A 12549-nucleotide genomic window follows, 5' to 3' on the forward strand; every position below is an offset into this window, starting at 1 on the left:
CGTAGTTCCTAATTTCATCCCTGGAGAATGAGGTGGTTATGGGGGGCTGGCCAGTCACCCACCAGCCCCTGCTGCTAAGACATTGGTCAAGTGACAACCTTGCTAGGAGCCTCTGTTTAACCATCTGTGACATGGGAAGATACTTTTAAAATCTTTCCTAACAAGGCCGTTGTGAGGCTTGAGAATACACAAAATAATTGCCTGGAGCATATATAGTTAAGGTCTCTCCTCTTAATTCTTGCCTTTCCCATTGTTTCAGAATGAGGGAACTATGGCTCAAAAAAGCAAACTGATTGGCTTGAGGTCACTCAGCAATAAGACCCTGAATAAAACCCAAGTCCTGTCCTCCAAAGGAAAGCTATTTAAGAAGGAAGGAGAGAGAGGAAGAATATTTCTCTTTTTTAAAAGATTTTTATTTATTTATTTGAGAGAGAGAGCATGGGCACAAACATGAGCAGGGGAAGGGGCAGAGGGAGAAGCAGGGTCCCCCTGAGCAGGGAGCCTGATGCAGGGCTTGATACTCAGGACCCTGTGATCATGACCTGAGCCAAAGGCAGCCACTTAACAGACTGAGCCACTCAGGCGACCCAGGAAGGACATTTCTATTATCAGGGGTTCTTACTTTGGGTTGATGGATTTCCAATCCAGTCCAGAGACAGGGTTTGGAGGGGTGCATGAATTTGGATGGGAAAAATATACACATCTTTATTTACTCTGATTGAAATTTAGCATTTTTTTCAGTAAAGAATGTAACATAGTAATAGTACTTGTGATTCTGTCACCAATAGAAATCACAGATTTTTTCTTTTTTTAAAAGATTTTATTAATTTATTCATGAGAGACAGAGAGAGAGGCAGAGACACAGGTTTCCTGCAAGGAGCCCGATGCAGGACTCAATCCCGGATCCTGGGATCACATCCTGAGCCAAAGGTAGACGCTCAACCGCTGAACCACCCAGGCATCTTGGAAATCACAGATTTTCATATCGCATTATAGATGTTGTAGATCTGCTGAAATATCATGTATCTCACCTCTATTTTAATATTATGATAGTCATTAGACCCTCCACTAAATCTTATGATTTAAGGGATTAGTGAGGAGCATATATATTATCATAGCACATATTTGCTTTTTCCATATTTTAATAACTGTATTTCAATATAATCAGTTTCTTTTGTAACTCTAGGTATTTTATGTATTTAAAAGACATTGTTTTCTAAAGAAAGGTCCATAGGCTTCACCAGATCATCAAACAGGTCCATGGCACAAATTGTCTTAAACTCTGGGAAGGAAGATAGACCTGGTTTATCATGTTTCTTTATTGAACCCCTATCACCCAGTTTAGTATTAGATACACAGTAGGTGTTCAATAAATGTTTACTGAATGAGTGGAATTCCTCCCCAACCACCCTCCAATCAACCAAGAGAGCCAGTGCTGGCACTCTTGGTCACCTGGGAAGGAGGGATTTTGCCGAATCTGGTTTTGTCCCTGCCAATATGCCTTTGTTCACAGAAGTGGGTGGAACTTTAAAAGTCTGGTCCCAGGAGAACCTGGTCCCTGGGAACCTCACCTCCGGGAGCAGGGCCCTCTGCTGCAGAGGAGTGGTATAAGTTGTGAAGGATACAAAGACAAGTAGCTTCACCATGGGAACAGGCCCTGGGGCTCATTGCACCCTTGACTCCTTATCTTCCACCTGGTCCTCCTGGTTTCTGTTTAGGATCCCAGCAAAGGGGGCCTGTCTTCTCTGGTCTTCTGCAAAGACTATATTTTGGAGTTGGATGTGACCTTAAAGACCTTTGAGAACAGCTCTTCCTTTTGGAGGCCAAGACTCGGCAGGACCTGAAACCACACCACACAGTGAGGAGTGAGGACACAGGGAAAAGATGTCACTCTAGGTAAAGAACGTCTCCTCCCGTGCCTTAACACAAAACATGAGCACCCTAGCAAACTACATTAGAATCCTAAAATGGGCTCCTAACAGTGTTCCTGAAGCCAGAGGGTGGGTCTCTGATAGGGTGAGGGAAAAGGAGCCTCAAATGCCAGGATGAGGGGCTGGGGATTTGATTAGGGAGCAGAGAGGAATCAGGGAAGAGCATGATAAGGGCCAGGCTTCAGAGGTCTGCTTCAAGACTAGTCTCCATCTTGGAATCCTAGGCAGGTTGCTTCTCCCAGGCTGGTCCTCCAGTAAGATTAACCTAAGTCTGAAGATGGGAAAACTCAGGCCCTCTAGTGAGGGTGATGGAATCATTGTGAGGCAGAGCACACTGAAGGAAGGATACCCAGGCCATCTGTCTCTCAGATTGGCTGGGATCCTCTTGCTAGGGTGACCTCTTCTCCTGGCCAACTCAAGGCCCTTCGCCCCTGCTGTTGTCCCCACGATGTCACCACCTGCTCATTGGGACTGGCTCCTGATACTGCATGTAGGTATCTCCTCCCTCTGCACAAGATGCCTTTGACTCAGGATCCTGCACTCTGAGCTCTGGCCCTGAAGCAACATGTTTTCCTTTCCAGGCCAGAGTCTCCTCTATCCATCTCTGACAGTGCAGTCCCAGGTCAGAACCAGATGCATCAGGATCTCCCCCAAAACATTTATCAGAATCATGAGAGTATATCCAAGATCTGGTATTCCAACTATTTCATAGAGGTGGCCCAGAGAGGGAAAGGGCCTTGCCAAAGGTCCCACAACAACCTGGCAGTCATCCCTGATGCTTCTCAGTCCCCTCTTTTCTCATATCTAAAGCCCATTGGTTCCAGCATCTAAAAAGCTTTCATAGACAGGTTTCTCATGCAGAATTCCAATTAATTTATGTAGATTCTTCCCCCCTCAAGGAGATGGAGCTTAACACCCCACTCCCTAAGCATGGGCTACATTTAGTGGCTTCCTTGCAAAGAGTAGGGTATGGAAAGGGGGTTGGGGGTGGGGAGGAGTAACTTTACAGTGGAAAAGCCTGACATAGACTATTACCTCGGTCAGGTGATCAGAGTTAAAATCAACAGTGATAAGGCATATTGATAGCATGTACCCTTGATATGAGAATGGCAATTTCCTTCTGTGGTCTTCCTTCCCCAAACCCATAACCTCAATCTAATCATGAGAAAATAAACATCAGACAAATCCCAATTCAGGGGCATTCTACAAAATATCTGACGAGCATTGCTCAAATGTTGATGATTCCAGGGAAGTCTGAGAAACAGTCAGTTAGAGCCAAGAGGAGACTATGGAGACGTGACAACTAAATGTAACATGATATTCTGGATGGCATCCAGTAACAGAAAAATTACATTAAAAATTAAGGAAATCTGAATAAAGTACGGAGTTTAGTTAATAATAATGTATTGAGGGACACCTGGGGGGCTCAGTGGTTGAGCATCTGTCTTCCACTCAGGGCATGGTCCCGGGGTCCTGGGATGGAGTCCTATATCGAGCTCCCTACATGGAGCCTGCTTCTCCCTCTGCCTATGTCTCTGCCTCTGTGTGTTTATCATGAATAAATAAATAAAATCTTTAATAATAATAATAATGTATTGATATCGGTTCATTAATTATGACAACTGTACTATACTAATGCAAGATGTTAACAATGGGGGAAACTGGCTGTGGGGTATATGGGTACTCTCTGTATTACCTTCACAATAACTCTATAAATCTAAAACTTTTAAAATGAAAAATGTATTTTAAAAAACTCCCAAATCCACCCATTATACCTCTCTCACCTGAGGAATAGCGTCAACTTCCTCATTGCTCTCCCTCCCTCCAATCCATTCTTCTGGCATCCAGCAGGGGGCATTCTCTAAAACTGAAATCTGACCGTGTCTGAAGTCTTCCATTAAAACATGGGCGTTGGATGGAAAATTCGGAAGGCATATTGCAGAAGGCTAATCTGGGTATTTGTATAAATTATTTTTATGAGCTACAAAGAATCTGTAGGTATTTCTGGTGTCTGCCGAAATAAAGGTACTGTATCCAAAATCTAAAACTTGGCCTTTCCAAGGTCTGCTTTCAGACGCCCACCTCCTGACCCCAACCACCCCCTCCCCAATCACACAGCTACATAGTAATTTCCCTTTGCTTTTCCCTCTCTATGCACTCTTTGGCTCGAGCCATCTTTTTTTTGCCTTCTCTTCTAAGCCCAGTTCCTGGGATCCTGCACCCTCTCTCTAAAACAAGAGTATTCCTGCATTATTAGGATGTAAACGTCTCAACAGATTATCATTTTTTAAATACTACATGCAAACAAGAAAAATGGATTCCAACGCCTTCTCACGCCCAGCTCACACCAGGCCTGAGGAAAGGTTTGACGCACGATAAATAAAAAGATGAATCACTGAACAAATGGGTATTCTAGGGCGCAGGGTATTTGTGCGCCTGCGCGAGAAGGGGAGGCGTGGGAAGCTGTTTGCTACCTGCCGGGGTCCACTGCAGCCACTGGTAGGGGGTGGAGCTTTCTCAGCCTCGCCCTGCCATTGGCCAGGATGGTCCGCATTGGTCTGACGCAACACCTCTGCGGCCTGCAGAGTTCTCCCCTCAAAAGCTAAACAGCCCCCACCCCCCCACCCCCCCACCCCCGCCCCAAGCACACCACCATCTTGCAGCCCAGCACGTAGAAGAGACAGCGATTTGAGGGTCTGTGGAAGGGAAACTGGTCCTCGGGATGGCTCGCCAAGCGGGACAAAAGACTGGAAGCAGCACTTTCAATTTGCTCAGAATTTTATTAGGATTAGGTTCACAAGGAACAAGGAGGGGCTTCTGGGGGAGGGGGACAGGAATACCGCAATGACAAGCGGCCTTGTATAGACACCACCAAGGCTGGCTGGCGGGCTTGCGGGCACAGCGTGGGGGAGGGGGCGAGGGACGGAGGGAGAGGTTTGGGAGAACAGGGTGGCAGCAGAGCCCCCCAAGGCCACAGCGGCCCTCCCCGCTTCGGGATCAAGGGTGTCCACTCCACACAGCACGAGGAGGGGGATAGAGGGGCCCTGACCAAGGCATCACAATAAATACGTGTAGCAGCACACAGAAGCCTGCAGGGGAGGAGGGCCAAAAGGAAGGGGGAAATCCCCCTTTCCCTCCCCCCGAAATAAGAATTCTGCAATTACTAAACCATAAAAATAAACTTTAAACCCGTGTACGAAGTCGGTCACCCCCCAGAAGTGCAATGTGGGGCCGCGCGGCCCTAGCTGAGGGGGAGGGCAAATGGGGAGGGGGGAGAGGGATACAGAGAGGCAGCCCCTGCAAAGGTAAAATGTTTATCCAGTTTTGCCCCTCTTCCCCGGGTTGGCCCAAACGTTCTGGACCTGAAGCACCTCCTCCATGTCGGGATCTTCAGAGTCTTCCCCTCCTTCTGAGTCTTCTTCAATCCCCTCCTCCTCATCACTTCCTTCCTCATTATCACTCTCCTCACCTTCTTGTTCGCTGTCTGCACAGGGGGAGAGAGGCAAGCAAGGAGGGTGATTAGATGAGCAGGTAGATGTCATTCTTTTTTTGTTATTTGTCTAAACAACAGAAATTTATTTTCTCACAGTTCTGGAAGCTGGAAGATACCACTCTTCCCGGGGAACAGAGCCCACAGCCAGGGCTTTGGGGACCTGGAACACTAGCCAAGCACCTGTTTGGAACAAACACCACTGTGTGCATCTGCGTGTGTGTGTGTGTGTGTGTGTGTGTGTGTGTGTATACTCAAGCAAGTAGGGGGTGAGGGAGGAGTAGGAGGGAAGCAGAAAAGCAGGGTGGGCTCAATGCCTCTGGCCTATCAAAATTGATACATCTCTGAAAGTAGCTTTTTCTCTCCATGTAATGTGTCAATGTGTGTGTTTTCCTGAGCTCTGACCTCAGCTGAATAAACCTACTGTTCATTTCAAGGCAGCTCCCCCGCTTCTTCTCCATAGTCTGATCCAAACAGACCCCAGTCTGTCTTCTTTAGTCCAATTCCCCACCCCCACTCCCACTCCCACTCTGGAGCTGGGCAGATAGCTCTTCCTCCCCTTCTCTCAAAGATGCCATCCGGGGGCAATTCCCTCAGTTTCCCTACTCTAACTGAATACATGTCTAGATTGAATCTACTCTTATTCAGTGCCTCCTTCCTTGCCTTTGCCCTCAATGGAAATTTGCCAGAGAACCCATGGCCAAAACCCCCAGGAATGGTTGGCCTTCCAGCTCCTTCCATCTCCCCCAGGAGCCTGCCTCTCCAAAGTCAGCCTGCCCACAGTCTGGCTCAAACATCTTCTTGCCCACACTCCATCGTCCCCTTCCTAGCTAAGGTTTGACTCCATTGCCTTGCCCCTTGCTCATTACCTCCCCCTACCCCACTGTGGTCTGACTCTGACCCCACTAATCCATTGAAACTAATCTTGCCAAGGTCACAGATAATCTGTTTAGTTCCAAATCCAACGGACACATCCCAGTCCTCATTTACCTAGTCTTTCAGCAGCACTGAACACTGCTGACAATCCCCTCCTTCTGAGAACGCTCCATGACCCAGGTATTTTCCTAATTCTACCCTCTCAGAGCCTCAGTTTCCTCATCTATAATAGTACCTACCTCATAAGAGCTGCTGTGAGGATTAAATGAATTCATAAAGTAAGTAAATCACTTAGAATAGTGCCTGGCACATAGTAAACACTAGGATTCTGCTCTGGCTTTACCCCTTTATTTACCTCTTCTGACTTCCCAGACATATAATCAATCACCTGCCTGGGCTACCTATATCTTATGTCCAACAAGCCTTTCCAACTCCATGTTCCTGCCACCATGTCATTTCCCATCCTAAGAAATGGCACCTCTGCTTGCCAGTCCAGTCATCCAGGCCAGACCAAACCTGGTAGTCACCTTAAATACTGCCTTTTCCCTCAAACCCCATATACAAACCTTTCTTAACATTTCCTAAAATGCATGCTTCAGTGAATAGTGAACAATGGCTTCTGTGGTCAAGAAGTTAGGGAAATGCTGAGATCCACAATATTTAAATAGGTTTCTCATAGCAGGACTTTTCAGAGCCTTTAAGGTACTAATATACACGTCACCCTACCTGACTATATTAATGTATGCAGTATGTTCCCAACATATCTGACTACTGGACCTGTTTGTGAGAAGCAGTTTTTAGGACTGGTGAAGGATCCTCAGAAGACAAAACAAGCCTGGGAGTTCCCTGAAGCCCTGGGCTGGGTGTAGAGTGTGCTAAATTATAATGTGTTTGCCATTTTTCCCCTTTCTGTGTGTGAACTTGTCCTCCTTTTCTACCCACCTTCTCCTTATCTCTTCAGTTTTCATGTATCTTTTGCTCTGTTACAAGTATCTACCCACCACCTACAAATGGTATTTGTTTCTTTGGTTCTGTTATATTTGTCAGTTAAAGGTTCCCTAGCCTTGCTTTATTTAACAAGCAAGTTGCACAAAATGCTTTTTCTTTTCTCCACAAGAGCAGACTGTACTCATGCCTTGATACCCTGACCCTGGCCAGCTTTTCTCTGTCTGAGAAGACTAAGGAGGGAAAATAAGAGGGGCTCTAGGCTCACCTTCCTCACTGCCCTCTTCTTCTTCCTCCACTGATGATTCTTCAGAGATGTTCTCTACCTCATCCTCATAGTCATCCTGTTTGTTGCTGTTATCTTGATCCTTGTCAGGGTCATCAGTGTTATTCTTGTAATCTTCAATGTCTCTGTCGTCATCGTCACTGCCTTCATTGTCACCTTCATTGCCATCATCATCACTGCCTTCGTTATCGCCTTCATTGCCGTCATTATCTTCATCATCACTGCCCTCATTGTCTCCCTCATTGTCACTGTCGCTGCTGTCCTGGTTGTTGCCGTTGCTGCCATAGTTGTCACCTTTGGGGTTCTCATCATCACCATCAGGGTTCTCATCATTGTCATCAGTATTCTCTTCATTGTCATCAGTGTTGTCTTCAGGGTTCTCATTGTTGTCATCAGGATTCTCTGATGACTGACTGTTGTCAGTGTTCTCACTGTCATCAGAGCTCTCATTATTATCAGTGGTCTCACTGTCATCAGGACTCTCGTTGTCAGTGGTCTCATTGTGGTCAGGGCTCTCACTGTCACAGAGGCTCTCGCTAATGTCAGTTATCTCATTGTCAGTAGTCTCAAAGCAGTCGGTGGTCTCCATGAAGTCAGAGATCTTGATGTCATGAATGGTCTCATTGTCGGTGATACCATCACTGTCTGAGGTCTCGCTGATAATGTCTTCCATTACATGATAGTCATCAGAGTCTTCCAGGATCACTACCTCACACTTGTCCCTGTTTTTACTGTGGAGAAGCCTGGGATTGAGTATAGGGTTGGTGGGAGGCAGGGAAGACACAAAGGTAGTAAGTAACTGGGGAGGCAGTAGGCTATGAGGAATCCCAGGGATGAGGTTAGGGTGGGGAAAGTCCCATTTCTGCTCCTGACTGACTCAAGCCAATTACACCCCATTTAGGGGCATCATTCCCCACTTGCAAAATGTATTGGACCGAATTCTCTCAAAAGTCCCTTTGGCTCTATAACCTGTGTGACACTAGCCTAATCTTCCTCCCATCTCTAACAAAGCACCTCTCAGCCACCAACCCCACTCACCTTTCTTCCTTTTCTTGCTTCTTTCTGTTTGCCCTGTAGCCCCCTTCTCCCATCATGTAGTAGCGCAGAGGGTTAACCCACAGGTCATTTTTGATAATCTGTGGAAAGAAAAGTGGGGGAGGGGAACAGAGTTACGAGTACAAGCCACAAGGCCTACTCCCAATTCCCCAGTATCCAGAGGCAAGCCTAGCAAGGCTTTCTCTGGCAATGCCAGGAGGGGCCCTACCTCAGCAATCCTGTCAGCCTCTGGGAGGCTATGATTTGAGAACCAGCTGAAGAAGCTGTGGTTGGTGTCCTGGTTCCTGTGCCTGCGGGCCTGGGGCTCCTGGCCCCGGTGCCAGCGGATTGGGGTTGAGTGAGACACCAGCCGGCCTGGGGGAAAAGGAAGCTATGGAGAAGGCTGTGGACAAGGACAGATGGGGGTGGGATGTGGATTTTCCCTATGATTGCCTCTTACCTGAGCGGTTGCGCTGGAACTCCTTGACAATCACCATGTTTGTGAAGTAGGGGTTTGTCTGGAAGTACAGCTTCATCTTGTAGCCCATGGAGATATGTCTGAGATCCTGTACCTGCTCAGGGTACAGGTAACATTGGAATCCCCACCGCACCAAGGCCCCTCCCACCCAAGCCCCCTCACCTCCAAAGGCCAGAGTCCTTGCCCGATCCTAGTAAGAAATATATCTTTGGCCTGACCTGCAGATTGGTCAAGTAGCGGAAAATGTCTTCATCTCGTTGGTTGATCAAGATTGAAATTTTGGGGTGGTTGAGGAACTGATGGAGGGAGCAGTTTAGGTCAAGGAGTGACTGTTCAATGAGAGAAGGAGGGAGGGAAGGCCAGGCAGGGAAGAGCAAAAGAGAGGCTGGAGCAGAATTTCTTCTGTGTTCATGAGATGTGTGTAGAGCAAATGGTCATGGGACATAACCCACATTTTTCTTCCCATGTGGTGAACCTGTGTTTATGCAACGTCAAACCTCTGTATTAGGTTGCCTTGCCTTGGCTCATATTTGCTGTATGTCTAGGCGCTAAGGGTCTCTGTCTCTGTGACATTGTGTCCCTGGGAGCTGACAATTTGTATTCAGGAAACATTGTGTGCCCGTGAGCTAAAGGCCCATACCCAAGTGATGTTACACCTAGTTGCTTAGGGCCTGTAGTCACATGATGTTGGTCATTTTGGTGTTACATGTCTGTGTCCACATGATACTGTGTATCTGGGTCTGAGGGTTTGTGTCTAAGTGATGCTGTGTCTGGGTGCTGAAGACCAATAGTCACACGATGCTGTGTCTGCATGCTGAGGATCTGTGGCCACATAATACTGTGTATGCGTGAGTTCCGACAGCTTGTGATCATGTGATACTTCGTAGGAGAATGCCAAGGTCTATATCTATGTAATTCCACCAGGAAGTTAAGCTCACATGTTCCTAACGTGTTGCATGTACGTATGTATGTGCCCCAGAGATAAGCTTTTCACCAACAGTGAATGAGATTCTTCTTACTCTCTTCTTCCCTTAATTTAACTTCTTGATCTTCAATTCTAGGTACCCCTTCGCCTGAGCCTTTAGGGGCTCCGGCCCCTTTCTCTCCAGCTAAGACTGGGATCTCCCTAATATCTAAGCAGAGATCTAGCCTTGCAGAGCCATGTGTGACTTAGGCACCCTTTCTGGGCAATTTCTCTGTTATGTGCCCTTCCCCTCCCTCTTCACCATCTCTGAGTCAGTTTATCTTCTCTGTGCCCCTCCCCTCCTCCTTTCACCATCTCTGGTCTAATTTTTCTGCTGTGTGACCCTCTAATACCCTCCCCATTTCACTGCCTGCGATTCATTTTTTTTATATTATGCTTCTCTTCTCCCCTCCTTCCCATCTGTAGTCCAGTTTTTATGCTATGTGACCCTCTTCCCCCTTCATTACCTCTAGCCCAGCTTCTCTGATGTTTTGCCCCTCTCCTTCCATTCCTCCTCCAACCAAATCTAGTCATTTTTCCAAAAGGGGTCCACCCCCACACTTTTTCTTTCCCCTCCCCTTCCCACCTCCCCCCTTTTTTGTCATGGGCTCTTGGTCCATGAATACAGATGACAAGGATACTGCTTTGACCCAGAAGCCTGGGATATGTTGGATGATGAGGTCTCTGCGCTCCAGGAAGGGTCTTCGCATCTGGATGAACTTGCGCTTCAGACGGAGGAAGGCCTTGCCTGCTTTGATGTTCACCGCCTCCAGGTCCAGTTGAATGTTTTCCAGTGCCTGCAGGATGCACTCTATCTTCTCGGCATTCCTCTCCTTCTTCACCTTCCTCTGCTTCCTCTTCCTCCTCCTCCTCCTCCTCTTCCTCACACTTTCCTTTTCATCCTCGTCGTCATCTTCCACTAAGATGATAGCCTCTTCCTTCCCCCTCGGGCCAGCTAACCCCTGGTACTCCCACTCTTCTGCGCTACAGGTTTCTAGGGCCTTCTCTCCAGCAAAACTGCTGGGCTCCATAACCTGAAAGTCAATCTCCAGACTTCCCCCAGAAGCCTCCGAAGGAGAGAATGTTTCTAGGCTCTCCGTGGGAGGGGGCGCCTCCCCGTACCCTGACTCCATCGCTGGCTCCCAGCCGGGACCCCCAGCACCCAGGGTGAAGTATGCGCGGATCCCTCCCTCCTCCAGAATGACATAGGGCGGCGGCGGGGGCAGAGTGGGGCCCAGTCCCACCCCCCTCATGTCAGCCAGCACCTGTGCCGCCTCGGTTTCCTCCCGGAGCCTCGGGCGCTGCTCTGGTGGAGGCAGGGGCAGTCGCAGGAGCGGAGGCGGCGGCGGCGGCGGCGGCGGCGGCAGCTGGTCGAGCTGAGTGGGCTCTGAGCTACTCAGGCGGCGGGCCTTGGCTGGAGGCCCCTCATCCTGGCGGTCCATGGTGACCGCGCTCACAGCTCAGGGGATCGCACTGGCTTCTTCGTTCTCAGCCAGGCCGCCGCTGCCTGTCACACCTGAAGCCGAGCCGCAGGACCTCACGCCACCAGCTCAGCTCACAGCCTCGCTCTGGCGTTCCCTCCCACAGCGCCTGCCCTACTCCCTCCGCGCCAAGCGCCCAGGACCCGCCCCCTCCCTGATGTAAGGGACCGTTCTGTCTCTCCATTGGCTGCCAGCCGCCGCCGGTCGCTCGCGCTCCCTCGACCTCTGCCCGCTCTCACGCAATCCGCTTGCCAACACCACACCTCATCGCTTTCCGATTGGCTTCACTTGGGCCTGCCAATCATCGGGCTGAATGCCCCAGCGACTAAAGGGAAGCTGCTGGGCGATTGGCTGCGAGGAAAGCTGAGGGAAAGGAGCCCCTCTCCCTCACCCAATGGGAAAAGTACCAGTGGCTCTTAAGACCAAAAAACAAAACAAAAAAACAAACGCAGGCTCTGAGCATAATGTGCTCAAACAAAATTGGGAGAGCCTCGCTGTCGTCTTCCCCCTTCTCTGCCCTCCCCTCAGCAACTACGCACTTCTTAAATCTGCCCTTTCCCCTAGCCCTGGCGTTAGCCCCTGTGGCGAACCGTGATGTGGCCCCCGGAGATAGGGTTGCCCTAAAGGAGCCTGGAATTTAGAAGGCTAGGACCTATGGTTTGGGGCCAGGTTTTGACGTGGCGTTTTCATCTCCGCAAAATGGCTCTAGAAATAATCGCACACAAAAAGTAACTTTCTCTGCGTCATTAAAATGATTGCGATTCCGTTCATCTGCTACATTTTTCTAGGACTTTATATCTCTTCATCCACTGAATACTTGGTCTCCTTCCAATCTTTTCCTCACCTTTTCCCCAGTGTATGATGTTTTTAATTGTATTTTAAATTTCGGGGGGCCAGATGGATGGTCTTTCCTGAGCCATGGTGGTAGGGTTCTGGCTTTAGGTCTGGGATTCACACCACGGGTCTGCTCCTTACTTTGTAACCCTAACCACATCATTGCCTCTCTCTGAGCTTCAGTTTCCTTTCCTCTAAATTAGGCATCCTTAAGACATGTAGGAAACTG

At 48.6% G+C, this 12549-nt stretch overlaps 1 protein-coding gene across 2 annotated transcripts; it reads right to left on the bottom strand.

The window, feature by feature from the left end:
• Nucleotides 1–4691: 4691 nt before the first annotated feature.
• On the bottom strand, nt 4692–11636 carry TSPYL2 (TSPY like 2). Of its 2 annotated transcripts, none has more exons than XM_072816898.1 (7): nt 10647–11636; nt 9260–9337; nt 9024–9135; nt 8793–8938; nt 8567–8664; nt 7511–8259; nt 4692–5415 (listed from the first exon to the last, which is right to left on the bottom strand). In XM_072816898.1, the coding sequence occupies exons 1-7, from the start codon at nt 11445–11447 to the stop codon at nt 5246–5248; spliced, it is 2154 nt and encodes a 717-aa protein (XP_072672999.1). In that variant the 5' UTR covers nt 11448–11636; the 3' UTR covers nt 4692–5245. The 2 variants fall into 2 exon arrangements, with proteins under 2 accessions (XP_072672999.1, XP_072672998.1); XM_072816897.1 differs by having other exon boundaries at nt 7511–8271.
• Between the last annotated feature and the right edge of the window lie 913 nt (nt 11637–12549).

Source organism: Canis lupus, chromosome X (genome assembly GCF_048164855.1).
Source record: "Canis lupus baileyi chromosome X, mCanLup2.hap1, whole genome shotgun sequence".
In the NCBI taxonomy this organism is placed as follows: domain Eukaryota; kingdom Metazoa; phylum Chordata; class Mammalia; order Carnivora; family Canidae; genus Canis; species Canis lupus.